The sequence below is a fragment of the Stigmatopora argus genome, chromosome 8, assembly GCF_051989625.1.
Source record: "Stigmatopora argus isolate UIUO_Sarg chromosome 8, RoL_Sarg_1.0, whole genome shotgun sequence".
Classification (NCBI taxonomy): Eukaryota; Metazoa; Chordata; class Actinopteri; order Syngnathiformes; family Syngnathidae; genus Stigmatopora; species Stigmatopora argus.
In genome coordinates this window covers 8,370,623-8,398,393 of record NC_135394.1, presented here as the reverse complement: position 1 = coordinate 8,398,393, position 27,771 = coordinate 8,370,623, and the positions used below count along the sequence as shown (strand labels likewise).

The following is a 27,771-nucleotide window of genomic DNA, read 5'->3' as shown; positions in this document are numbered from 1 at the left end:
TTAAAAACATTGCCTATATCTTGTTGCAGCTCCAGAATTTGATGTTGGAAAGACCTACTCCTACAAATATGAAGCAATTCTTATGGGGGGGCTTCCAGAGGAGGGTTTGGCTCGTGCTGGCTTCAAAATAAGAAGCAAAGTGCTCATAAGTCCATCGACTCCCAACACCTTAGTCCTGAAGGTAGAAACCACTCTCGTATCAATACAGTCAAATTTGAATTCCATTCAAGTCGTGACACAGGGCTTTGCGACAACTGGGTCTCTTTTGCTTGCAGCTCCTGGAACCAGAGCTCTTTGAGTACAGCGGCATCTGGCCCAAAGATGCCTTTGTTCCAGCCACTAAGCTCACCTCCGCCCTGGCAGCTCAGCTAAAGACACCGCTCAAGTTTGAATATGCCAACGGTATCGTAGGCAAAGTGTATGCTCCGGCTGGCATCTCTACGCCTGTGCTGAATATCATCAGGGGAATCCTCAACATCTTCCAAATGAACATCAAGAAGACGATGAACGTCTATGATCTCCAGGAGGTACACCTGTCGTTATTCTTTCTATGACCTCTAACTTGAGCTCACCTGGATACTTTGAATTTGGTGGACTAGGCTGGCGTACAGGGTGTGTGCAAGACCAATTATGTCATCAGTGAGGATGCAAAGGCTGACCGCATCCTTTTGACCAAGACCAAGGACCTGAACCACTGCCAGGAGAGCCTTGTCAAGGATATAGGCATGGCATACACAGAAAGATGTCCTGAGTGTCAAGCGGTAAGTCCAGGTGATCATCCATGCTCTCATATTACACAGTAACTACATCTTTTATTCTATTCATGTAGAGAGGCAAAGCCCTAAGGGGAACAGCAGGATTCAACTATGTCATGAAGCCCTCAGCCACAGGTGCTCTGATCCTGGAAGCTTACACCACCGAGCTGGTTCAGTTCTCACCCATCAATATCCTCAATGGTGCTGCCCAGATGGAGTCCAAGTATGTTTAGTATATATACAAGTATAATTAAATCTCATTATATTCGTATAATGGCAATGAAAGCCCTCAATTCAATTCAATACTTCACATGAAAAATAAGGTATGTAAAATGGACAGTTTGTCTAAGAAAGGGTTCTGCTTACCAGGCAATCCCTGAAATTCCTTGAGATCCAGAAAACTCCCATCGAGCTCAGCAAAACTGAATACGTCCACCGCGGAAACCTGCAGTATGAATTTGGAAGCGAGCTGCTTCAGACTCCTATCCAGCTTCTAAGGATCACCAATGCTGAGGCCCAGGTACTGGACAAAATATTTCTCTCAAAAATGGTTACACTTTAACCTTCATGCCACTCAATCCACTTTTTTTATTAATAGATTGTCGAGATTATGAACCACCTGGTGGCCAACAATGTTGCTAGAGTCCACGAAGATGCACCTCTGAAATTTATCGAACTGATTCAGCTGTTGCGTTCTGCCAAATATGAAACCATCAAGGCCCTCTGGGCACAGTTCAAATCACGTCCAGCATATAGGTAGTTGCCAGTGTGATTTAAAATTATACCCAAGCAGGAAAAAAAGCAAAAGTACTTTTTTTTCCAATCCAGAGAATGGATCCTGAATACGGTACCTGCCATTGGCACTCACGTTTCACTGAGGTTCATCAAAGAATATTACCTCAACGGTGAATTGACCGCAGTCGAAGCGTCTCGGACTCTAATGGTAGCCGTGCACATGGTGACTGCTGACCTGGAAGCCATCAAGCTCATATCGGTAAGTCACCTCTACTTACCACTTTGGGTAATTGTGAGTAAGTTGTTGTGACGTCTTTTGCTGAATCATCTTGATTCAGGATATAGCCGAGAACCAAAAAGTCTTGGAAACCCCAGTGTTGAACGAAATTGCGGCGCTTGGCTTTGGCACCTTGGTTTCGAAATATTGTACAGAGAATCCAACTTGTCCAGTGGACCTTATCAGGGTATGATAATTTTGTTCATTTGCTTTTCTGCAACTGAAACTGTTACAGTTATAGAATCAGCATTAATTTCATCAATTTTTTGTCTCTACAGGGTGTCCACGATCTGATTGCCCAGGCTATTTCCAAGGGTAATGTTAACGATATCATCTACCTTCTTAAAGTTCTTGGTAATGCAGGTCATCCTAGCAGCCTCAAGCCAATCTTGAAGGTTCTGCCTATCTTTGGCAATGCTGCTGCTAATCTGCCACTCCGGGTTCACATTGAAGGTGTTTTGGCACTTAGGAACATTGCAAAGAGAGAGCCAAAAATGGTATTGATCGTTGCTCTGACTACTGTCAACTAAAAAGCTTGAGAGCTGTGTCATTTATCGTGTCTATGCTTTTGTGCATTAGGTCCAGGAAGTTGCTATTCAGTTGTTCATGGATAAAGCTCTTGACCCAGAGCTCCGTATGGTTTCTGCCATTGTGCTCTTTGAGACCAAACTGCCCATGGGTTTAGTGACTACCCTTGCCAATGCACTCTTGAGGGAAACAAATCTTCAGGTCTCCAGTTTGGTCTACTCTTACATGAAGGCAATGACAAGATCCACTACTCCTGATTTCGTGCACGTGTAAGCACCATAGAAAACTCAAAAGACCTTTCCGAGTTCTTACAAAATCAACCCCAAAGATAAAGTTTGTTTTGTTTTAAAATTGTATCCTATTTGCAGTGCTGCAGCCTGCAATGTCGCTGTGAGGATTCTCAGCCCCAAACTTAACAGACTGAGCTATCGCTTCAGCAGAGCGCTGATGGTTGATGGCTACTACAGTAAGGTTTTGGCCAAATATTAATATCTTCAGAGCTTTTCAGACTTAGGGAGTTGAAGGCACCAATTTTTATTTTTGCAGGCCCCTGGATGGTCGGTGCTGCCGCCAGTGCCTTCTATGTGAATGAGGCCGCAACTGTTTTCCCAAGAACCGTCATGGCTAAAGCTCGCACGTACTTCGCTGGAGTTTACGCTGATGTTATTGAGGTACAATGAAACCCATATTTGACGATAAGATTGACCGCTCTAACAATTAGGATTTTTTATTTTTCAATAAAATTACCCAGTATTGAAATATTATTCACCCAATCAGGTTGGAGTGAGGACTGAGGGAATCCAGGAAGCCCTCCTCAAAGTACCAAATCTTTCAGATGACGCAGATAGGATTACTAAAATGAAGAGAGTCTTGAAGGCTGTAAGTTCAAGTTTTTTTGCCTATGGTATAAACTGTAGCCCTTGGAGAAATCGCAATGCGTTATATTCATACTTTTCTTTCCATCCCAACCTTAGCTTTCTGAATGGAGGGCTGAGGCTTCAAGGAAGCCCCTGGCCTCGGCACATGTTAAGCTTTTTGGACAGGAGATTGCCTTTGCCGATGTTGACAAAGTAGTGGTTGACCAGTTGATGGCGGTACGTGTCCTCCAACATTGCATTTCATTGGAAAAACCCTAAATATTCTCAAAGTACATCCTAAAGTCTTATCCTTTTTTTCAACAGGTTTTCAACATACCACAAGTTCAGTCTTACGGAAGGAAGGCTTTGGATCAACTCCTGGCTGGCGTGAAATTTTCCTATGCTCTGCCAATGCTGGGTGCTGAAGTTCGTCGCATCTGGCCGACTGTTGTTGGTCTACCCATGGAACTCAGTTTCTATACTTCATCTGTGATAAATGCGGCCATTGAACGTACGCTCGACCTCTATTTAAACATCACTCACTGATGGAAAACAAAATCCTAATGGTAAACCTTGTCCCTTTTTAATAGTCCAAGCCACTGTGTCACCACCTCCACCTCAGAAATTAACTCCTTCTCAACTTCTTAAATCTGACGTCAGCATGAGGGCAGCATTTACGCCAAGGTAAACTTGGACAATTATAAAAAAAGTCTCTTTATTTAAACAAATCCTCCCCACCCTACCCTGCAGCCGTAATTGAAACATTTCTCTATTTTGCAGTGTTTCCACGTACACCTATGCGGTGATGGGTGTGAATACCGCATTGGCCCAGGCCATTGTTGTCTCAAGAGCCAAAGTTCAAACTGTTCTGCCAGCAAAGATCGAAGCAAGACTTGACATGATCAAGGGCAACTTCAAGTTTGAGCTCCTGCCTGTCCCAGGAGTCAATAAGATTGCGACTGCACTGTATGTACAATTCCTCTGGCATATTCAACCAACATCAACTATCTTGACAAGTCCTGATATTCAATTTTCCTGCATACCAACAGCGTGGAGACATTTGCTGTTTCCCGAAATGTGGAAGATCTTGCAGCTGCTAAGGTAACACCACTGATTCCGGCCGACTATTCCCCACAGTCCTCAAAGAAGAGCTCATCCAGATATTCCAGGATGGCATCTTCTATGAGTGGTCACAAGGTGAGTTTGAGTCCTCGTCATCCACTATGGTCAACCATCTTCCTGCAGAGTAATGTAGTTCTTTCGGTCATGCTTTTCCAGTCAGTGTCATCTGAACTTGTCTCCGTTGTACCGAGCAAAATGAAAAAACTCCTTAAGGCCTTTGAGAAAAAGTTTTGCGCCCAAACTGAAACCTTTGGAGTCAAGGCATGCGCTGTGGTTGAATCTCGCAGTGCCTCCGTCGTGCGGGATGTTCCTCTGTATGCCGTCATTGGAAAACATTCCGTTGTTGTCGAGGTTAAGCCAGGCAAGTGGAAAGGATGTAATTACTTGTATAAATTGCACTTCGCTTGCTTACAAAGCTGTTTCTCTCTTTGGTTCCAGCTGCTGGACCAGCAATCGAGAAGATTGAAATTGAGATTCAGGTTGGAGAGAAGGCATCAGAAAAGATCCTCAAAGTCATTGACCCGAGCCAAGATGACACTATTCTTGAGGACAAGAATGTCCTGATGAAGCTGAAGAAGATCCTTGTTCCTGGTCTGAAGAACCGGACCTCTTCCAGCTCTAGCAGCTCTAGTTCAAGCAGCTCTCGCTCTAGCAGCTCTCGCTCTAGCAGCTCTCGCTCTAGCAGCTCTCGCTCTAGCAGCTCAAGTTCTAGCCCATCTAAGAGCTCTTCAAGTTCCTCTCGCAAAACAAGTAAAATGGTTAAAACTACTGCCCCGACTGACACGCCATCCAAGTTACAAAGAGCCTCCAGGAAATCCTCCAGCAGCAGCAGCAGCAGCAGTTCTAGCGTTCATTCCAGCAAATCCTCTAGCAGCAGTTCCAGGCCCCATTCAAGCAAATCATCCAGCAGCAAATCCAGTGTTCGTTCCAGAAAATCTTCTAGCAAATCCTCCAGTAGCGTTTCTAGCAGCAGGAGCAGCAGCAGCAGCAGCAGCAGCAGCAGCTCTTCTTCCAGCGCTCGGTCAAAGGTGTGAAAAAAACGACTAAAAATGGCAATACGCATATTTTTGAAAAATAATAATAAGAATAACAAGTGCTTCTTACCTTTACAGCAAGAACTGTATGACATGAATTTCACAAAGACCCACATCCACCAGGTATTCTTGTTGCAACCAGAAAATACAAGTCGTGTATCGAATTATACTTTGCCTGAGTCATTTCAATCTACGTTTGTCTTGTTTACAGCATGCGAGATCTGCAACTCGCCGCAGCAGCCACAGCAGCGCTCAGAGTTTCGAGGAGATCTACAATAAGGTGAGTGCCACACCAAAAACAATCACATGCATTCAGTTAGGAAAAATCATCCTCAAAAATAATTCTTTTTAAAGGCTAAATACCTTGCTACTGCTGTTCCTCCCACTGTGACCATCCTCATCCGTGCCGTGAGAGCCGACCACAAGGAACAAGGGTACCAGATTGCAGCTTACTTTGACAAAGCGACTTCCAGAGTGCAGATCATTTTTGCCAACCTGGCGGAGAAAAACAACTGGAGAATTTGTGCTGATGGCGTGAAGCTAAGCGGCCACAAGCTGATGGTAACAGTACATTTGATACAGTAGTAGATTTTCACGATCAAGCCAGGACTAAGTGTGTCACTCAAACATCTTTAGGCCAAGGTTGCCTGGGGTATTGCCTGCAAGCAATACATGACTGAGATCTCTGCTGAAACTGGTCTTGTTGGTCAAGAACCAGCACTTCGTTTGAAACTGACCTGGGACAAACTGCCAAGCAACATGAAATACTATACAAAGTGGTAATTAGTCATCATCAGCTGCTGAGAGTTCCTAACCTTAACCCTACTCTGATTTTTCTAATGTACAGGTGGTCTGAGTACATTGAAAGATTAGTCCTGGAAAATGGAATTGGCATGGCAAAGGCCAAGAACCCTCCCAATCAGATCAAACTGACAGTGGCAATTGCTTCAGAACAAAGCCTGAATGTAGTCCTTAAGACACCAAGGGTAAACAAACAGCTTTTTTGGTCACGTTGTACCAGTGCATAATATACCTGACACTCAAATCCCATATTGCAATCTATCCTGTACAGAGCACCATCTTCAAAGAAGCGGTGCCTCTTCCAATTTCCCTGCCAGTTGGAGAAACTGCATCAGAGTTAAAAGCGTATGACAGCTGGGTGGACACCATCTCTTACATGGTCAGCAAGGCTCATGCAGGTAAAAAAAGGCGTAGGCACTCTCAATACAATGCTCAGATATGAAATCCTTCCTTGATGTTGTTAATCAATGGACACTAGTGCGTAACCCTGTTTTCTTGGATTTGAGTTTTAATATTAGATTTCCAGCAAAATGATAATTTGGCCTGCCCTTTTCAGCTGAATGCAGAGTTTCCAGGGACACAGTGAGCACATTCAACAACAGGACGTTCAAGGCAGATATGCCTCACTCCTGCCCCCAGGTTTTGGCCCAGGACTGCACCGCTGAGGCTAAATTCATTGTTATGCTGAAGCGAGACCAAGACCGAGAGCAAAATGCACTTGTTGTGAAGATTGCAGACATGTAAGGAAATGTTCATCAATGAGGAAAACTGCAGAATTTTACTCACATCTGATTTGTCTCTATTGGGGGGTTTATCAGTGATGTCGAGATGTATATGAAGGACAATGTTCCCACGGTGAAGGTTGACAAAGTGGAAATCCCCGTTAATAAGCTGCCATACCGCCATCCAACAGGTTGGCTTTTCTTCCTCCTGAACTCATTGCATGTGTGCTCAAGTCAAACCTTAATGAACAATTTGCTGTTTCGTTTTAGCCGACATTCAGATCAGAAAGAGCGGTGAGGGCATCGCCCTTCATGCTCCCAAACACGGTCTTCAGGAGGTGTACTATGACATCAGTGTCCAGAAGGTAGTTGGTTCAAGATCAAGTGCAGCGTTCCCATCCGGTGCCTCTCCTAAGATAAACCTTTGGTCTAGGTTCAAGTGGTGGACTGGATGAGAGGACAGACCTGTGGCCTTTGCGGAAAAGGTGATGGGGAAGTCAGACAGGAATATCGTACACCCAACACGCGATTGACCAAGAGCGCCGTCAGCTACGCTCATTCCTGGGTGCTGCCCGCCCAGAGCTGCCGAGACGCCACAGGTAAAACCACTGCCATTTGACATCTTCGCGGACCTTCTGGACCTTGTAGTAAAACCTCACACAACCAGAGGCGTATTCTTTTCCATCCCAAACAATTTTGGTCCAAACTTCTTCCAGAGTGTTACATGAAGCTGGAGTCCGTGAAGCTGGAGAAACAGATCATACTCCACGGCGAAGAGTCCAAATGCTTCTCTGTTGAACCGGTGCTGCGCTGTCTGCCGGGCTGCATGCCGCTGAGAACCACCACCGTCTCAGTTGGCTTCCACTGCCTGCCTGCTGGTAAGTCCGACAAAAAAAGTTCACAAAATGATGCGCTACACTTCTCAGTCACCTTCGCTGTTGACCGCCTGTTCCCTTTTGCAGACACCCAACTGAACCGTTCTGCAGGAATGAGCAGCATCTTCGAGAAGAGCGTGGACCTGAGGGAAACAACCGAAGCTCACGTAGCCTGCCGTTGCACTGCTCAGTGCGCTTAAACTTCAAACCTTCATGTGACAACTTCTCCCATTTCCATTCATGCAATGACTGCCAATCACAATAAAGTGTAAATTTAAACCACAGACCAGTGGGTGTGTTGAGTTTGTCGGGTGCTTTTTATGATTACAAATGTCATTTAAAATGGTCATAATAATAATAGGGGTGTTAGGTTCATCCAATTGTAAGTTTATTCCTTAGGTTTTTCCAATTCAGCTTTCAATAAAAAGGCATCTGTAGTCACATCCCATTTAATTCTTGCAAGAGAGAATACATCCGGCAGCTCGCCCCACCCAAGATTATTCTAAAGAACGGCATTATGTCCTGCCCATTTAAGGCTTCAAATCAAAACAATTACAAGGTTATTGATTCCATTTGCGTAAGCAAGAAAACAAAACAATTCCATTTGCGTAAGCAAGAAAACAAAACAATTCCATAATCAAGCAACCCAAGTGTCAACCTAGCGTCACAAATTAAAACAATATGCTTGATAGCCATCCGCTGACCCAACAACAATTTAAGCGTCCTTCACCGATCTTCATTGTGAACTCGCATCTGGGGAAGAGGTCGACGCGTATCTTCCAGTAATCAGTCCTCGGAGCAAGAACTCAGTGGATTGTTTTATGTCCTTTGGAACTTGTATCTCTCGCTGTCCTGGAGAGCGACCTTGGCGTAAGCGTTTGTCTTCGTTGGAGGCGATCAACACATTTTAATATAGTTACACATTTAGGATGAGCATTACTATTCCTAATAAGCTTTATATTCATTGCAAACACATTTATAATAATGAATAACCCCAACATTCCCCCCTATATTATAAATTTGCACATGATCTCCTTAATAAAACTTCCTTTCAGCTTTATTCCATTAATTCCAAATGAACATATAGTAACATCCCAGAATTAACCCAACATTCCCCCCTTTTTTATTATATGTTCGTTATTTATTTTATGGCAAATCCAAGAAGAGAGGGATATCTCCGTTGGCTGTTTTAATTTTACCCGCTTAGGCCCTACTCGTTCGGCAGGTCTGAAAGCAGAAAACAAAATCATTTTCGCCATATTTTTCATCCTCGAAATTACCATGCTCTTGAAATTCACTGCTTCCCTCAGTATGTCTCATCAACAGAGGATATAATTCATGCAATTTAGAATTTGTAGGGGCAATCGCAGTGGTTATAAGTCGGCTCATCAAAGATCTTAAGCAGGGAATAATACAACACCCACATAATGTGAAAATCGTAGCAAAAAGGGCTACGGAAAATGCAACAAATTTGGGCCAAAATCCAAAGGACATGCCACCAGCTTTCAAGGGCGGATTCTCTGACTCCAGAATGCTCCTTCATATTGCGGTTGAGGGTCTGCAGGCCACTAATGGCCTGGGTGAGGGACCCACCGGGTGACGTGTTGTTCGGTATGAAGGTGCAACATTGATCTCCAAACATTGCACACACGCCCCCTTGCTCCGCAAGCAGCATATCATCTGCTATGCGATCCTGGAACGCCATAAGACTGGTGGCTGCCAATTGTTCCTTTATCGCCACAAATCCCTGTTCAGTATAGTTTCCAAGTTTTTTTGACATTGTAATGCAGGTAATTTATCCAATCAACATTTTGTTTGGAGTAATTAAAAGAAAAAAATATACTCCCAACCTGCTGCGATCTGATTAGCCAACTTATACTCATCATCAATGTATGTCGGATCACCCTCTCTCCATGCGACGCCGTCGCGAGGGGCCCGCCATCATACCGGATTTCTGTGCAGCCAATTGTATCTCCTCTACTGTAGATGGAAAAACAGACACTGGTAATAGCAGTGAGACCAAGGCACAAAGTCCTGCTGTCATTTTGGCAGGAGTCGTATAATTTGTTTTGACCCCACCACCACCATAGGTCAGAACGTGGTACCAGGGTGTAGTCGGTTTTAGGACGTGGGCACACCACGTCTCATTTATCGCCTCCAGCTTCAGACCATGCCCTGTAAGGTTTTAAGCAGGTAAAATGATTTAAAAGCGACATGTGTTGAAAAGTTCTTGTAACTGGGTAGACATTATTCCATTTCTCACAATTGGGGCTTACATTTTCATTTGTCATTATCTCCATTACACAATCAGGAGTAATTTGCGCGGGTACTACTCGTAAGAGAGGGCGGGGCCCCATACATGTTATGCAGGTTTGATTTATAGTAATAGCTGCATTTTCCATCAACAATAACCAATTTTTCTTACCGCCTCCCGTTTTGGGAACTCCCCGTTGCAGAAATGAATTCTCTGGTCATTTCAGATTTTAATTTTACTAGGGCGAATCCGGGTGTTTCCATCTCTGACGATTTTCTCCACCTGTCCATGGACTTAGGAAAAACGTCAGACAAGGATCCACAAGTTAATTTGTCAGTCTGAATAATGATTTGTAATGCCCCCACCGTATGGTTTAATTTTATCGAAGGCCTGATGGTTTTTTCGCACGGGTGTGTCATCCAAGCTTGCCAATCTAGACCAGTTTCTGCAACAAGGTTTCCCCAATCTGTTTTAGGACTGTTATGTACCACACATATTCTATAAAATCCATGTGTATCCTTTGAAATGGATATGTAGCTTTTGTAGCTTGACATAAGGGGGAATCGCCCGTGTTTTGGCCATATATCTGCATATAGATTGAATATATATAACCTCCCCCTTTTTTGAGGCATGAAATTTACCATGACTAAAAATGGCAGCCCTCCCAGATAAGTCTTTTGTTTTTGTTTAGTCCCCCAGGTTCCCAAAATTTCGCATTGCAGATATCAAAAAATTTCATTTGGCGAAATTCTTTTCTTTTTGTTTCTGTCCTACTCTGCCACCACCGTCCTTGAAAGGCTTATCAGCGATTTCAGAAATATTCCACCTTGATATTAGAATATTGATATATCTTGGTGGCTAGCCAATTGAAACACAAAAGACAGACACTCATCCACGCTCGCACTCATAATCAAGGAATTTGCTTTGAGTGCTCCCCCAATCATCCACAATTTTGGTTTGTTGGAGTACAACTGGAGTACCCAGAGAAAACCTACGACTTCTTGAGGACACCAGGAATACTCCACACTCCGGAAGGTCTGGATCCACTCCGCATTAGTAGATCCTCCAACCGCAAAATTGATGCCTGAAGAAACTAGATAATTAATGTATTAGATCCACATGCCACATATCTCATTGTTCTGCATTAAGTTACCCCCCTTTCAATGTTATCGAATTTTGCCCATTCTAGTCAACCCATCTACTTAAAGCATTTCTCCAAGGTTGATATTTTATAATTTGGAGATGTTATTTTTAAAACATAGACATTATTTCATCACTTGTTTCACACCATGAAAGGCCCCACCTGAATTTAGATTTTATTTTTTATTTTTTTTTTTTTTATTTATTTATTTTTTTTTGTAGATATTCCCCTTTATCTAAGCTTGTTATTGCCAATCGTTATCACCGTAACATTCAGGTGTATTAACCCCATAATTGCAATGCAGTAAGTTTTGGCTAAATTCTTAATGTGTATGCCTCTAAAGCAATAGACAGTAATAACGTCCCAATAGTCATCAATATGCCCTATACCAAAGCATACGCCCCCTTCAGGTCAAACAAGGAAAGTCTTTTGTGCACCTAAAGACGCTCCATGTTTCTTCTAGGGAAACTATGCCTATCCTTAACCAATTATCTTATCTACCCCAGCCAGGTTCAATTTACCTAATAATTTGGACGAATGCCACGAAATTTCTCATGCCATTTCTGCATTGTTAAATTCATGTCTGATCTCTTTAACAACCAAATAACTCTTAATACCTAAAAAATAATTTGTAAATCACCCCATACTATGTTTACTTAAGATAAGAGCTATTTTTTATAGCTCTCCGTTACCACAAGGAAAATCTACAATAATTAAATTAGAGAAATCAACCTTTTACTAGGCATTTCCTAATTACAATTTTTCAATGCTTAATAAAGGACCCACAAATTGTAACCAATATGCCATAATATTGTAAAAAAACAAAACCAAAATTCCATTCATTTTTCTTTAAACCAGCCAATCACCTATATTGAAGTATTTTGAACAAACCAACCATTCAAAAACTGTAATAATATCGTTTTATCCTCCAAAACTAGCTCTCTTCAATCAAGAGCCCTTTGAACTTCACAAGACAAAAAAATAAAATAATAATAATAGTATTTATTCCCAATTCCAAAGTTTTTACCAAATCAATCTTTGCCAAACAGATTTTCTATCACCTCGAAAACTATTTCTTATTAAATCCCAAAAATAAATGCGAAGATAATTGCGGAACCATGCATCCCTTGCAGACCATGATTGTTCTTATTCTGAAATGTTTAAACGGAAGCGCGCCCTTAGCCGCTGACTGTGACCTTCACGCTCGCTGCAGAAGCAGCTTATCAATGTTGACATTCATACTGTATTATAATGTCCAACACCATCAAATCAGCCGCACCAAAACAGAGCGCTTCCCCCCAATCAACACATTATTTGGCAAGTTTAGAGTATGACAAAAAAACGCAGTTTTGGCAACCCCGCTAAACATTTAATTTGCTGTTTTGTATTTCTGTTAACCAAAATATTCCCGCTGACAGGATAAAACCAAGATAATCCGCAATAAGCCATTTCATTCCATTAAATTGACAGTACATTTAGGTACTATTAACAAAGTATGCCTAGGACTTGGAAATAACCATTTTAATTGCCGTTTTACAACTTTCAGCATCATACAAAAAATTCCAATTGAATTCATTCACAAAGAATGTGATCTCTGGTTTAAAATTTAGCTCAACATCCTCATTCAAATCATTTTGAGCAGGCCTGCCTTGTTTTTAGTGACTTTTTGTCCAGGCAATCACGCACATAGTACTTTTGAAAACCCGATTTACTTTTTTTTTTTTTTTTTTCCCCACTTCTTGGCTTACATTCCTATCCTCGCCCGTCAGCCGAGTAGCCCGCGCTATCTTTTATTTTTTATTTCACACAACGGACCCGTTTTATCACTCCTTTTTTCTGTGGAACAAGCCGCCTCGCTTGTATCTCCCTTCACATATTATATAGATTACTTCTATGCTTAGTGCCTATTTTATCCTGCAGGTTTTAATATTTCATGCATATTTAAGCTGGCCAGTAAACCCATATTTGTTTATCCATAAATTTAGGTGTTTAACCCTTGTAGCGCTTTGATTTTCAACAAATTTCAATCTCTACACGGCAGACGCTGTTTTGGATCGTCGTCTCTAGCCGCTTTTTTATTCGAGCTGCCCATCTTTGGATGGAGCTCGCGTGCACTCAGTTATCAGTTAGTAAATTTCTTTTTCCGCGGAAGGACATACGTAACACACGCAACACGTAACACACGCAACACAAATGTATACCCTAGCTTGATATACTGTCAGAGTTATATTTGTACCTTTCCGGACCACAGTACAGGACACCCCGAACTGCCCCAAGTTTTATAGACTCATGCTCTGTCTCGTTACCTGGCATCGACTAGTATACCCAGGGTTTGTAACGCAGTCCCCTGGACGCGTGTCGCAGTCCCCTGGACGCGAGTCGCAGTCCCCTGGACGCGAGTCACATTTAAAAAAAATGGACTTACCAGATATGACACCAGATGTCTCTTTCAGAGTGTTAGTCGTCAACCGTCGAGAACCCAAGTCGCCTCGTCGAGTAATCCAGCCCGGAAAAGGGTATTTAAGCGCCGTGCACGGTCTTTCCAGATATCGAACGGAAGCGACCTGGATTCTGCTCCGGTATCTTGACCACAGGCTCGAAGGACCAAATGTTAGGTTCATCCAATTGTAAGTTTATTCCTTAGGTTTTTCCAATTCAGCTTTCAATAAAAAAGGCATCTGTAGTCACATCCCATTTAATTCTTGCAAGAGAGAATACATCCGGCAGCTCGCCCCACCCAAGATTATTCTAAAGAACGGCATTATGTCCTGCCCATTTAAGGCTTCAAATCAAAACAATTACAAGGTTATTGATTCCATTTGCGTAAGCAAGAAAACAAAACAATTCCATTTGCGTGAGCAAGAAAACAAAACAATTCCATAATCAAGCAACCCAAGTGTCAACCTAGCGTCACAAATTAAAACAATATGCTTGATAGCCATCCGCTGACCCAACAACAATTTAAGCGTCCTTCACCGATCTTCATTGTGAACTCGCATCTGGGGAAGAGGTCGACGCGTATCTTCCAGTAATCAGTCCTCGGAGCAAGAACTCAGTGGATTGTTTTATGTCCTTTGGAACTTGTATCTCTCGCTGTCCTGGAGAGCGACCTTGGCGTAAGCGTTTGTCTTCGTTGGAGGCGATCAACACATTTTAATATAGTTACACATTTAGGATGAGCATTACTATTCCTAATAAGCTTTATATTCATTGCAAACACATTTATAATAATGAATAACCCCAACAAGGGGTGATCCTACTTTGCTGTTTTTTGATTATTGCAGTCATGTTTGGTCTACAATATCCGCAATATTCGAGGGATTACTGTATTTTAGTTCATTTAATTGTATGGTCCATGCGCCAGCATTTAAATGAATTCGATGCAGATTTCACAATTTGCCCACACGTACACAAGATGGACTAGAGGTGTCAGACACACTAACCCATAACCATAAACCATAACACATAACCATTACAATTAAAAATAATAATAAAATAACAACAACAACAACAATAATAATAATAATAATTAGTCATTTGCCCAAATAAAGAGTTCACATGCCAACTTTTGAGGAGCTGTCCACTGCAGTGACCACTGTCCCTGAAATACTTAATGAACTGCCTACAACTTTTTCAACATGAATATAAATCTAAATACAGTTGATTGGGTAAAATTTGATTCTCCAAAAACATTCACTATGCTAAATTATTATCATACTTAAAATACTTTTCTCAGAAATGAAAGGTCTTTTCCAAATGATGAATATCCTAAATATGAACACGTGGCTGAAATAGGGACACATACAATATGAAGCAAATAATTAAGCACATGAAAATAAATTAGATTTGGACTACTAGTACATTAGAAAATTGAAGTTACTGTTTGAATCAAGTGAAGTGTGGAGAGGGCACAGTGGCATACTTTGACCTTCATTTGCTCACCTCATGCGTTTCATTTGTTCAAAAGCAACTATATATCAATCTATAATGTGTTTTTCCTTTAGAAAAGACTATGTGTATTAAGGCTTTTATTTGTCCCAAAAAATGACCATGTACTATGGTAAGGCCTTTTTTCCTTTAAAAAAGATTATGTATATATAGTAAGGCTTTTTTTTCTCTTTCATATTCCACACCGCTTATCCTCACAAAGGAGGCAGGGGGTGCTGGAGACTACCCAGGTCAACTATTGGCACAAGGTGAGGGTCACTTTGAAATGGTGGCCAACCAATTGCAGCGCACAAGGAGACAGTCAACTCCAGTAACCCAGTGGTGCAGATGATGAATGAATGAATGTACCATATTATTTTTTCTCATAAAAAACTGTCTACAGTAAGTCTTTTATTTGTTAAAAAAGTTTTTTTAAAGACTGTAGAAAGGCTATTTTTCATTTTGCAATATAGACCATGTATAGCAAGGCTAGTTTGATTAGAAAAGGTAAACTAAGTATAGTAAGGCTATTTTTCAATTTAAAAAGTAGACCATGCCTTTTTTACTCTTAAAATATTTTGCTTTGTTGTTCTGCGGCCTTTGCGACTGTATTGTCTAACTAACTATGTGTAACTATGTCTTTCCTGTATCTGCATTCTCACCCTCTTGTTACTGTGACAATGAAATTTCCCGAATACGGGATGAATAAAGTTATCCAATCCAATCCAATGACCATGTATGTATTTTAAAAAAGACCACGTATAGTAAGTCTTTTATCTGTTAAAAACACTTATTTTTTAAAGACTGTGTGTAAAAAGGCTATTTTTCATTTTGTAAAATAGACCATGTATAGTAAGGCTATTTTTCAATTTAAAAAGTAGACCCTGCCTTTTTTACTCTTAAAATATGACCATGTATGTATTTAAAAAAAAGATCATGTACAGTAAGGCTTTTTTTCTTAAACAATGACCATACATAGAAAGGCTTTTTTGTGGAAAAAGATTAAATATATTAGGGATTTTTTTACACATTAAAAGACCATGCACAATAATACTTTTATTTGTTATTTAAAAAAATCGCAATGCATAGTAAGGTTTTTTAAGCCACATATAAAAAGGTTATTTTTTCATTTAAAAAAAAACATACTGAGGCTTTTGTCTGTTCAAAGAAAGATCATGTATAGTTGGTTGTATAAAAATAAATAATTAAAAAGCATGTTGAACAAGGGTTTTTGTCTTTAAAAAAAAACTTGTTTATATTAAGGCAACGTTTTCCCCAAAAAAGTTGACCATGTATAGTAAGGCTTTTATTTGTTAAATAAAACTTTTTTTTTTTGCATTTTTAGCAAATTTGAAATCAAGATGCCAGTTTCCCAGCGTTTATATTTTCGCAAATATTCTTGTCTAGTGATTGTCTTCGCATCTTTTGCAAAGGTCGAATTGACATGACTGGACTCCTGTTCACTTCAATTCAACCTTTCCAGATTGCCATGACCTGATCACTGAAATTGTATTTGAACATATTGCCTTATTTTTGTTTGTCTTTATGTGCCTGCTTAATCTTACTATCCTTTTTTCCTGTGCTGTCATTAACATGTTAAGGAGAAGTTTGGATTGAATCAAACATGACTGTACGCCACTAAAGTTTCATTCATGGCCTTGTGAAGAAAGTGAATCAAAGCCAATCTGTTGATTCACGTTCCTCCCATGTTTTTATTCATTCCTTTTTTTTCTTTCAGTTATCTATACCTTGTCTTTGATAATTACCGCTATTAAAATGTCATGGTCACACTGACCACATCAAATAAAGTGAGCAAACAACCATGGTCATTGTGCCCTATTTGTGTGAACTTTGAAACTGATTTTGGATTTTGTCACACATCTGTTTAAATTCATTAAATGTAAGAAATATAATTACAAAACTATCTGTGTTCTAGTAAAATAAAATAATAAATACTACCTTTATATAATTCCAATTGCAATACAGAAACAAACTTCATGCCATCAAATAAATTCAAATGTTATTCATACATTGACTCTGTCATAAATTAATGCAATGTGCAATGCAATTTATCATTGTTTGGGAAAAATTAAATCATTTGCGCGACAAAAATGATTAATATACTGACTGTAAAAGATCATGTTCACTTCTACATAACTCTCGAGCATTATAATAAACTGTAAGAGGGTAATTAATTAAAAAAAAACCCAATGCAAATACAGAAATACATTCAGTCTTTAGCTCTTACACAACTTATAATATCATTTCCATTAAAAAATAATGAAAAAGCTACTTATTAAAAAACTCATCACTAGGAATTAGGCAATGGCATAAATCATTTGAACTAATGTACACGTATTATTGCAAGTATTTTTTTTACTGGCTCAGATTCAAGAAAGAGCAAGTATTTACAAATGATGCTTGACTTTGACCAAGTAAATAGCTGGGCAGTCCAATTTTTCGCTATAAAAGGTGGGTTCCGAGTGCTGAAAGGTACGACCCACCAGCCATGAGAGTGGTTGTGCTTGCCCTGACTCTGGCCCTTGCGGGTAAGTGTTTCTCTCATTCACTTTTAAAATTTTATTTGTCTTTTTTCTACTATTCACATTTTATCAGCTAATATTCTACTACAGAGTTGTTTTAGAATGTTGCTAAAACTGCTAACTTTGACAAAGTAACTATTAGGTTTTTTTTTTCATTTGAAAGGATAGCCTGCAAAGTTAGTCTTATTTTAAATTTGGATGTCATTAGTAATACCGGTCCTTTTTTATTCCTTTTAGCCTGTCAACATCAATTCGGTAAGTTTAAATTTAGACTTTTACAAAACAACATTGATTGTGCATGTCTTAGAATAGCAACATCTAATTAGTTGGGGGGGTTTTAAACACAGAAAAGATCATTTTGTCCTGTTTTGCATAAAAATCAAGTATCTTCATTGGTAATCTGTTCACGTTGTGATTGATATTTTTACTTTTCAAGCCCCCGACTTTGCCGTTGGTAAGACTTACGTGTACAAATATGAGACACTGCTCCTGGGCGGTCTACCGGAGGAAGGGTTGGCGAGAGCTGGACTTAAAGTGAGAAGCAAAGTTCTCATCAGCGCCGTTGAACCAAATGTGTTCATGCTCAAGGTGAAGTAGCTCCATCTGGTACTCATGCAAGACCTAAGTGAGAAAAGAACCATGATTAACAAAGTCTTGTCCGTGACTTTCTAGCTGGAAGAACCAGAGTTCTTCGAGTACAGTGATGTTTGGCCCAAGGATACTTTCACCCCGGCCCCCAAGTTGACTTCGGTCCTGGCGCCTCAGCTGATGATCCCCATCAAGTTTGAGTACTCCAACGGTGTTGTCGGAAAAATGTTCGCACCTGAGGGAGTCCCAGTCATGGTGCTGAACATCTATAGAGGTATCCTGAATGTCCTGCAGCTCAACGTGAAGAAGACACAGAATGTCTATGAGATGCAGGAGGTAAACAAATGTTTTGCTTACGGCTCCATCACCACAAATTCTGAAAAACGTTCTCTTTTCTCTTAAGGCCGGAGCTCAGGGCGTGTGCAAGACCTTCTACGCCATCACTGAAGATGAGAAGGCTGAACGTATCCTCCTGACAAAGACCAGAGATCTGAACCATTGTCAGGAAAGGATCATGAAGGACATCGGGTTGGCCTATACTGAGACATGTCCCAAGTGTCAGAGGGTAACTCCATGATAACTCTTTGCATGGAATAGAATGATGGTAGGAGAGATAGTGGCAGGCTAACATTACAGTTTATCATCCAGGATTCTAAGAACCTGAAAGGTGCAACGGCTTACAACTACGTTCTGAAGACAGTCCCCAACGGTATCATGATCTTGGAAGCATCCGTCAATGAGCTCATTCAGTTCACACCTTTCTCCGAGATGAATGGAGCTGCTCAAATGGAAACCAAGTATGAAAATGGAAAATAAGAGCTAGGTCAAATTCAGGAGGTGATCAAACAGTGAATTCCTCTTTTTTCTTATTACTCCCTAGGCAACGTTTGGTTTTCGTCGAGGTCCAGAATAGCCCCTTGAAACCCGTGCGGGCTGAGTATCGTCCACGTGGCTCCGTCAAGTATGAATTCTCCACTGAGTTGCTGCAAGCACCTATTCAGCTGGTGAAGATCACCAACATTCAGTCTCAGGTAGCCAGTTCGACTTATTTTGGAGGTCATTGATGTCCAGAAGAGGAAGTGGCAATTCTACCAGTATACACCTTTATTTCTTTGCAGATTGTTGAGATTTTAACCCATCTGATCACCCACAATGTGGAGCGAGTCCATGAGGATGCCCCTCTCAAGTTTTTGGAGCTCGTCCAACTCCTTCGCGTGGCCAAACTGGAAGATGTGCAAATGCTCTGGAGTCAGTACAAGTCTAAACCTGCCTACAGGTAACATTTTCATCAACATTTCAGAGTTAAAAAAAGATTCAAAGTTTAAATGACCCACTTCCACTCTCAGGCAATGGATCTTGGACGCAATTCCTTCTGCTGGAACCCCTGTTGTTCTGAAATTCATCATTCAGAAATACGAGTCTGATGAGCTCACCAATCTGGAGATTCCTCAAGCTTTCATTGCAACACTTTACACAGTGACAGCCAGCACCGAGACCATTCAGATGATTGAAGTGAGTAAAGCTGCTTCCCATAAAGCACTTTTGAAGTTGATTGAAGATCAAACATTTGACGATCTGTCTTTTTTAGAGCTTGTCAGTAAGCAGCAAAGTCAAGAAGAACCCAGTTCTGGCTGAGATTGTCCTGCTTGGCTATGGTACAATGATTTCCAAATATTGTGTCGATAAGGCCGTCTGCCCCGTTGAAATCATTAAGGTGAAAAGTCCTGAAGCAAAGCACTACCTTTGTGTTTAGTTTTCTATTTTCGAGGCATTTCAATACTATCCCTCTTTCCAACAGCCCATCCACGCCCTTCTTGCGGAAGCAATCACCAAGAGCGACACACGTCAGATCATTTCCGTTTTGAAGGTGTTGAGTAACGCTGGCCATCCAATGAGCATTAAGCCCATCACGAAGGTCCTTCCCATCCATGGCACACCAGCCACAAGCCTGCCCACTAGAGTTCACGCTGAGGCAATCATGGCTTTGAGGAACATTGCCAAGAAGGAACCAAGAATGGTAATTTGCAATTCTGTGCAGACAGTGAGCTAGTCTTTCACAAACCGTTGTATACTTCCAGGCTGAAGTAAAATTTGAAAGTTCCATTGTTATTATCCAAAGAATAACAAGTCTTCACTAAGAATTTCTTCCTTAAATTAGGTCCAGGAACTGGCTCTTCAGCTCTATATGGACAAGGCTCTTCACCCAGAGCTTCGCATGCTAGCGTGCATCGTTATCTTCGAGACACGGCCGCCGGTGGGTTTAATTACCAGTCTTGCCAACCTTGTGAAGATGGAGGAGAACTTGCAGGTGGCCAGCTTCACCTACTCTCACATGAAGTCCCTGATCAGAAGCACTGTCCCGACCCATGCTTCCATGTAAAGGCCCGCTCAAGACACACCATGTTTATGGTCAAATTTGTCATCCACAAATTAATGTTAGTAATATTTCATTGCAGTGCCGCTGCTTGCAACGTTGCAGTCAAAATCTTGAGCCGCAAGTTGGAAAGACTGAGCCTCCGCTTTAGCAGAGCTATTCAGATGGACATATACAGCAGTAAGAGCATTATTTTCCATTCCTACATCGTCCTTATTGTCATTAACTAATGTTTCTGTTTAGATTCTTTGATGCTTGGTGCTGCTGCCAGTACTTTCTACATCAATGATGCTGCTACCATTTTCCCAAGAACCGTTGTGGCTAAGACTAGTGCCTACATTGCTGGAGCTGCTGCCGATGTCTTGGAGGTAACATTTTAAAATCTCTTAACTTTGGATAAATAGTGTAAAATGTCTTCCTGACATTGTCAATCATTTTCTAGGTTGGAGTGAGAACTGAGGGACTTCAGGAGGCTTTGATGAAAAGTGATGTACTAGCTGATGACGTGAACAGGATAACCAAGATGAAGCGTGTCATTAAAGCTGTAAGGTCATTCAGAAATCATGATCATAACAGCTGACGGTTCTAATAGGGTTTTTTTTTTTTCTTTTGTTGTTGTTTCAGCTGTCTGAATGGAGGGCCATGCCCAACAGCAAACCTCTGGCTTCCTTCTATTTCAAGATCTTAGGACAAGAGATTGCTTTCGGCGACATCACCCCTGAGTTAATCAAGCAGGCCACTGCGGTAGAGTAAAATATGTCAAGGATCAACATAAATTGACCTTTTGCAAACTGTGGTAGTTCTATGTTACAAGCTTGTCACACACTTAACAGTAACTAAGGGGTGGGCAGCTGTTGTAGAAATCTAAACTGTGATACCATTTCACAATGTCTTTGCATTGACATGCATTCTTTCCACTTAGATGGCCCGTCTGTCAACCGTTCAGGACCTCGGTAGGGATGCTATCAAAGCTCTGGTGGCTGGAGCCACATTCCATATTGCTAAGCCAGTCCTGGCTAATGAAGTAAGACGCATCTTGCCAACGGCTAGTGGATTCCCAATGGAGCTTGGCCTTTACACCGCTGCTGTGACTACTGCGGCCATTAAAGGTTAGCACTGCCGTTCAAACACCAGTAGCTAGAAATTCAGATGCATTTTATTTTCTGACAAGCGTAAAAATGATTGTACTCTCTGCTAGTCAAGGCAACCATGACACCAGCTCTGCCAGAACCCATCGAGTTCCGCCATCTCTTGAAGACCAACATGGAGCTTGTGGCTGAGATCAAACCAAGGTGTTTAAAAAGTCTAACCGTAAAGTAAAACATCATCCTTTGAATTCTAATATCTTAACCACATCTTCTCATTCTAGTGTCGCTGTGAACATGTTTGCCGTGATGGGAGTGAACACTGCAGTTATCCAGGCTGCCCTGTTCTCCAAAGCCAAGCTCAACGCTGTTGTTCCAGCCTCCATTAAAGCAAGAGTTGACATCAATGAGGGTCTCTTTAAGATTTCGGCTTTGCCCGTTTCTGCACCTGAAAACGTCACAGCTATTGAGTATGACCTAACATTCAATGTTTTCAGTTTGAGAGGGGTAACATAACCAATCATTTGATCCTTTGGTAGGGTTGTGAGCGTCGCAATGGTGAGAAACATTGAAGACATTCCTAATGCCAAAATCACCCCTCTCGTCCCTACAAAATTCCTGAAGCCAACTTCAAAGCAGATGGTTTCTTCAAGAAGTTCTTCTCGTTCTGTTAGTCTGGTGAGCTTTCAAATATAAGGCAGAAACACATGTACTGCAAAACATAGATTGACCTCTTTTTTCCTTTTAATAGCCCATATCTTCAGAGATCGTTCAGGATGACATGCCAGTAGATTTCAAACCCATCAGGAGCAGAGCATTTTCCAAAAAATACTGTTTCCAAGCCTATGGCACTGGACTAAAAGGCTGTTTCAGGGTCGCCACAGACAACGCTGCTTTTATCAGAGACATTGCTTTGTACAGAATGGTTGGAAGTCACTCTGTCTCTTTGTCACTGAAGCGAAGTATGTCATACAATTCTCAAAGTAGCCAGCCCACTTTGAACAAATCACAAGAAACCACTGACTAATCTAATGTAATCGCAGATGAAGAAGAATCCATTGAAAGACTGGAGATGTTGGTTCAAGTTGGACCAAAGGCTTTGGAGAAGATCATCAAGAAGATCACTCTGGATGAAGAAGAAATCCTTGAGGGAAGACCGGTGTTGATGAAGCTCAAGAGACTTCTCAACGGCACCTCCTCATCATCTTCAAGCAAGTCATCCTCATCCTCATCCTCATCCTCATCCTCATCCTCGGTTAGCAGCAGTCGCCGCAGCAGCAGCAGCAGCAGCAGCCACAGCAGCGTGAGCGGCAGGAAACGCAGCAGCAGCAGCAGCAGCAGCAGCCACAGCAGCGTGAGCGGCAGGAAACGCAGCAGCAGCTCTAGTAGCAGCAGCAGCAGGAGCAAACGCAGCAGCAAACACAGCAGCAGCAGACGCAGCAGCAGGCACAGCGGACCGGCCAAAAGCAGCTCCGCATCTAGTTTGGAGTCCCTCTTCAGCGCTAGCTCTCGTTCTTCTCGTTCCAGTCGTCCCGTCTCAAAGGTAAGGCTCGGCAAGACACACTTTTTAGATTTTATTGGGCAATCGCACTAATGTTTCCTTCTTCTTCACAGCAAATTAACTATTCGCGCACCTTTGAGAGGAACCACAAGAAGGTATGTATACTTTTGTGCCCATACCAATCAACAGCGGTGCATTTGAATTTTAAGAAAATGTGTTGTTACAGTCTCAACCTACCTCATCATCTCGCAAGAGCAGAAGCAGCGGTTCTAGTTTTGAGGCCATCTACAGCAAGGTATATTGGTTATATAAAAACCTTTGTTTTACTGGAAGAAGAGCCTTCATACCTCAATCATCAGGCTAAATACTTTCTCTTTTCTGTTTCTCCCCCTAGAACCAACTCCTTGCTAGTCAAACTCCTCCTGCATTCACTGTCATCCTCCAAGCTGTGAGGACTGACAGCAAACTCCAGGGATTCCAAATCACTGGCTACGCAGACAAGACTAATGCTCGCGTTCAGTTAGTCCTGGCTTTTCTGGCTAGTGATAACAACTGGAGGCTCTGTGCTGATGGTGTTTTGCTCAGCAAGCACAAAGTTACAGTGAGAAGACCCTTGTCCTGCATTATCAATTTTCAATGGTAGATAATGCCTTTATCAATAACTACATGCAAACTGTTCTTCCTCAAAAGGCCAAAATAGCTTGGGGACAGGCATGCAGACAGTATGACATGAACATCACGGCTGAGACTGGTCTCCTTGGTCCAAGCCCAGCAGCCCGCCTTAGAATGGCCTGGACTCGACTACCCTCTCAATTCACACGTTACGCAAAGAAGTATGCAAACTCATTTTCCACTTACGAAAAGCCGGGAACATATTTTGATCAACAAAATCTTCTCTTCCAGGGCCTACGATTACATTCCTTATTACGTGCTAGACCGCTTCGTCCGAGGCAAGGCCACAAACAGCGCCAATCAGGTCTCATTCACAGTGGCTGCGACATCTGAGAGGACCGTGGATTTTATTTTCAAGACACCAACAGTATGAATAATCCAATACATTGGATTTGCGGAGATTTCTCATAAGGCACGATTCCTAACAATTATCCTACCGTTTACAGCGCAGTATCTACAAACTGGCTTTGCGCGTCCCCCTTGCCCTGCCTCTGGATGCGATCACAGGACTGACACCCTTTGAAGACGTGGCTGACAAAATCCGCTACTTCATCTCTAAGGCCGGCGCAGGTTGCACGCAGCTCTTAAAGGAACACTTATAACGTGCATGACATTTTCATGTTATTAACTCTCTTTCTCTTGTCTAACATTCAGCTGAATGTAGCTACAGCAAAGACACATTGGTCACGTTCAACAACAGGAAGTACCAGAACGAGATCCCCCAAAATTGCTACCAAGTTTTGGCTCAGGACTGCAGTGAGGAGATGAAGTTCATGGTCTTGTTGAGGAAAGAGGATAATGTGCACAACCATCTCAACGTTAAAGTTGCTGAAATGTGAGTTAAAGGATCAATAAGTAGTGCTACGAGTTGTGTTGCAAAAAAATATTAATTACATTGACTTTCTCAGTGACATTGACCTATCCACGAGGGGCTCTGATGTAGTTGTGAAGGTGAACGGAAGGGAGGTACCCACCAGCAATCTCCCATATCGCCACCCAACAGGTTACTCTCATTATTTCTTAAAATTGTAACAGTGCCGTTATGCAGAATACTTTTAAATGTCCTCACTAAGAAATGTTTTTTTCCCCAGTTAAAATCGAGATCAAACCAAGTCAAAAGGGCATCTCTGTCTACGCACCAACCCTGGGACTTCATGAGGTCTACTATGACATCACTTCTTGGAAGGTAAGCTCATTTTTACATCATGATCACTACATCTATTGGACCCTATTTAGATCGAATGATTGATTCTATGTTTCCATGCAGATCAAAGTTGCTGACTGGATTAAAGGACAAACCTGTGGACTCTGTGGAAAGGCCGATGGTGAGGTCAGACAGGAATTCCGTACCTCCAACGGACGTGTGACCAAGAACCCCATCAGCTTTGCTCACTCCTGGGTTTTGCCTGCTGAAAGCTGCCGGGACAACACAGGTCAGATGAATAACATCCAGCTAAAAGCAATTTGCATTAATCCTAAAACCACTACGATGCAAGAACTGACTCTTACCTTTATTCTTTTAGAGTGTCGTATGAAGCTCGAGTCTGTGCCGTTGGAGAAGAAGATGAACGTCCAAGGCCAGGAGTCCAAATGTTTCTCTGTTGAGCCCGTGCTCCGCTGTCTGCCCGGCTGTCTCCCCGTGAAGACCACCGCCGTCACCGTTGGTTTCCACTGCCAGGCCAGCGGTGAGTGCGTGAACAAACCACTCCTAGTTCAGAACAGAATCAGTTTCTCACATATCCCCTTTCTTTGCATATGCGCAGACATGGCTGTGATTCCCAAAGACTTCTACAACTTCAGCGTGGATCTGAGGGAAACCACCCAAGCCCATCTTGCTTGCAGCTGCACTGCTCAGTGTGCATAAGATCATTTACCCTGTCACTTTGTCTCAACGTTTTGAATGAAACGTTAAATAAACTGCATCTCAAAACGACCCTAACAGTGTATTAGTGTCATTTAACTGCAAACATCTTGGAGGGAAACTGTCCAGGAAAAGATATACTGGAAAAACATCAACTAAAAGGGCTCAACGTTCAAAGCATTCTGGTTCTTGGCTTTACCAGCCCAAAAGGGCCATCCTACAATTAAAATGACACCTTCTTACTTTAATGGGTACTTACCCTTTCCAAGATAGGATAATAAATAGCACAGCAAAGCATTTGAAACATGCTGCAGTAGATTTTAAAAATTTATTTTGAGTGTCAAAAGCAAGTCTCAGCCGGCTGATATAACAAAAGAAACCTTTCATATCCACAAGTCTAATGTGTTTAATCCTTAATTGGAGTAGATGAAACTTAAAACAAATATATTATTTCTATATTTCACTATGGAAATACTACTACAATATCAACTACCATTCGATAGTCTCAAACCCACTTGTTGAAACGAAACACATTCTCCTTTTTGTGTTGTAAACCTCCTTGGGAGTGAGAACCTTGGTAGAATAGGTAAACACGACGATATGAAATGCAATTCCCTGTATATCTCCTTAGAAAACAAGTCAAATTCCACAGATATTCATCCAACGTTACGACGGTCCCGGAAGTCTGAAATGATTTGGTCTGCACTTCAATGCATGGAGATTGATCTTGAATCAACTGTTTAAAGCAGGGGTAGGGAACCTATGGCTCGGGAGCCACATATGGCTCTTTTGATGGGTGCATATGGCTCTCCGCTAACCTGTGAGGTAAACTATGGAAACTGCTGGTGAGAAAGCGCAGGAATATGAGCGTTACGTTGGTATTATGGCATTGACACTACCACAGCCAGCGCCTTATAATATTTTTTTTCCCGTTACACTCTTTTGTATGGATTTTCTCATTGATACTCATTGATTAGCAACAACGTAACAATGTTGTCAAAAGAAGTCAGAGACTTTTTGTACTTTAAAAGTGGTGGAGTGACTAAAAAAAGCACACATTTTCATGTATGTTGACTTTTAAATTCGGAGCATGGCTCTCAAGGATTAACATTTAAAAAATATGAATTGTTTATGGCTCTTTCCATCAAGAAGGTTCCCGACCCCTGGTTTAAAGTGACCCGTTCTTGTCCCGACCGAGCTTAAAGCTGCTGTGGTCGTCCCCGCTTATCCAACAATTGTGCTGTTCCACCAAAAAGCTGGCATCTCCCGCATCTTCACTCCTATTTGCTTTGGTCGAGCTGAAAGTCACAGACACCAATTTAGGGCCTTTCCAATATGAACACAAGGATCATAACGTAGAGAACGGTATAGAAATATGTACCCGTTTTCAGGGATAAGGCTTAATTTGTGGAGGCGGTCGGATGAAGAGGGTGATAGGCTTCGTGCGCTTCCCGGGGTGGGAGAGGCGAAGGGGTTTTCTGGAAGTGATGCTCTACTGGGCTTGCTTTCAGTTGCTGCAAAGATGAAGGAATCATATTGATTCTTTCTCACTAGAAAGTTTCTTTTTGAACTCCTCTAAGAAAATTGGCACGGCTGACCATTTGGAATACTCGAATCAAGCTGCACCCAAAAAAATGTCATTTATTGGTGCTAGTTCCTTATAACTTTGTGGAATACTTGGCGAACGATGATTTAATATGCAAGTAACGACATCTCAAATTTCCTACCTTGAGAAACAACTTGAATGAAAATGTACTTGATAAAACTGCGTAATGTACAAGTTCCATTTTTTGAAAAGTTGCAGATTTTAGATTCACCTGTACTGCCATTAAGCTTCTGAGGCCAAGAAGCATTTTGAGTAAAATACAAAACTTTACATTGACAGTATTTTGAACTGTGAAATATTTGTCAACTGACCACATATAAACACATTTTTCTGTATGGATTATTCTCTTGCAGGGGTGCTGGATCCCATCCCAGTTTACCATGGCAGGATGAATAAATATGTTTTAAATATTTGGATGAAATTTTGTCAAAAAAATAATAAGTTGGATTTCCTAATATGCATTCGCATGTGCCTCTTAAGAGTTTCTGAAAAAAGGCCCACATACTAGTGAAA

The 27,771-nt window shown here is 41.6% G+C and overlaps 3 protein-coding genes across 12 annotated transcripts in view; 2 read left to right on the top strand and 1 right to left on the bottom strand.

Annotated features, from left to right (window-relative positions):
- Nucleotides 1-27,771, bottom strand: part of LOC144078490 (afadin- and alpha-actinin-binding protein-like) — a 38,528-nt gene that overhangs the window by 4,519 nt on the left and 6,238 nt on the right. For 4 of the 10 annotated variants that reach the window (XM_077606575.1, XM_077606584.1, XM_077606580.1 and 1 more), the window contains 6 exons: nt 27,034-27,166; nt 25,301-26,950; nt 25,091-25,207; nt 18,037-18,192; nt 5,672-5,803; nt 1,122-5,578 (listed from right to left, as the gene is read on the bottom strand). In XM_077606575.1, coding sequence (XP_077462701.1) covers nt 26,821-26,950; nt 27,034-27,166 — 263 coding nt within the window. In that variant the 3' untranslated portion in view covers nt 1,122-5,578; nt 5,672-5,803; nt 18,037-18,192; nt 25,091-25,207; nt 25,301-26,820. The remainder of the gene's footprint in view (nt 1-1,121; nt 5,579-5,671; nt 5,804-18,036; nt 18,193-25,090; nt 25,208-25,300; nt 26,951-27,033; nt 27,167-27,771) is intronic. The other 6 variants (XM_077606577.1, XM_077606579.1, XM_077606578.1 and 3 more) reach the window with 6 other exon arrangements.
- Nucleotides 68-7,980, top strand: LOC144078495 (vitellogenin-2-like). Its single transcript, XM_077606590.1, is given in 30 exon segments — nt 68-181; nt 276-527; nt 600-761; nt 830-978; nt 1,125-1,511; nt 1,584-1,749; nt 1,829-1,954; nt 2,046-2,264; nt 2,347-2,564; nt 2,664-2,761; nt 2,842-2,966; nt 3,073-3,174; nt 3,270-3,389; nt 3,477-3,663; nt 3,743-3,836; nt 3,933-4,118; nt 4,202-4,635; nt 4,713-5,302; nt 5,387-5,431; nt 5,520-5,588; nt 5,663-5,869; nt 5,945-6,087; nt 6,156-6,294; nt 6,381-6,507; nt 6,666-6,849; nt 6,928-7,022; nt 7,102-7,196; nt 7,265-7,430; nt 7,548-7,709; nt 7,794-7,980. Coding segments are annotated over 30 exon segments (5,259 nt in total). The 5' UTR covers nt 68-82; the 3' UTR covers nt 7,907-7,980.
- On the top strand, nt 17,538-25,725 carry LOC144078494 (vitellogenin-1-like). The gene is made up of 34 exons (XM_077606589.1): nt 17,538-17,577; nt 17,809-17,826; nt 18,008-18,159; nt 18,244-18,495; nt 18,563-18,724; nt 18,808-18,956; nt 19,040-19,190; nt 19,278-19,435; nt 19,506-19,671; nt 19,748-19,873; nt 19,958-20,176; nt 20,318-20,535; nt 20,616-20,713; nt 20,777-20,901; nt 20,976-21,077; nt 21,158-21,277; nt 21,456-21,642; nt 21,732-21,825; nt 21,903-22,088; nt 22,158-22,296; nt 22,370-22,580; nt 22,662-23,161; nt 23,233-23,274; nt 23,346-23,414; nt 23,514-23,720; nt 23,810-23,952; nt 24,023-24,158; nt 24,238-24,361; nt 24,446-24,626; nt 24,700-24,794; nt 24,883-24,977; nt 25,059-25,224; nt 25,315-25,476; nt 25,555-25,725. Exons 1-34 carry the CDS (start codon nt 17,538-17,540, stop codon nt 25,653-25,655), a joined length of 5,094 nt encoding a protein of 1,697 aa, XP_077462715.1. The 3' UTR covers nt 25,656-25,725.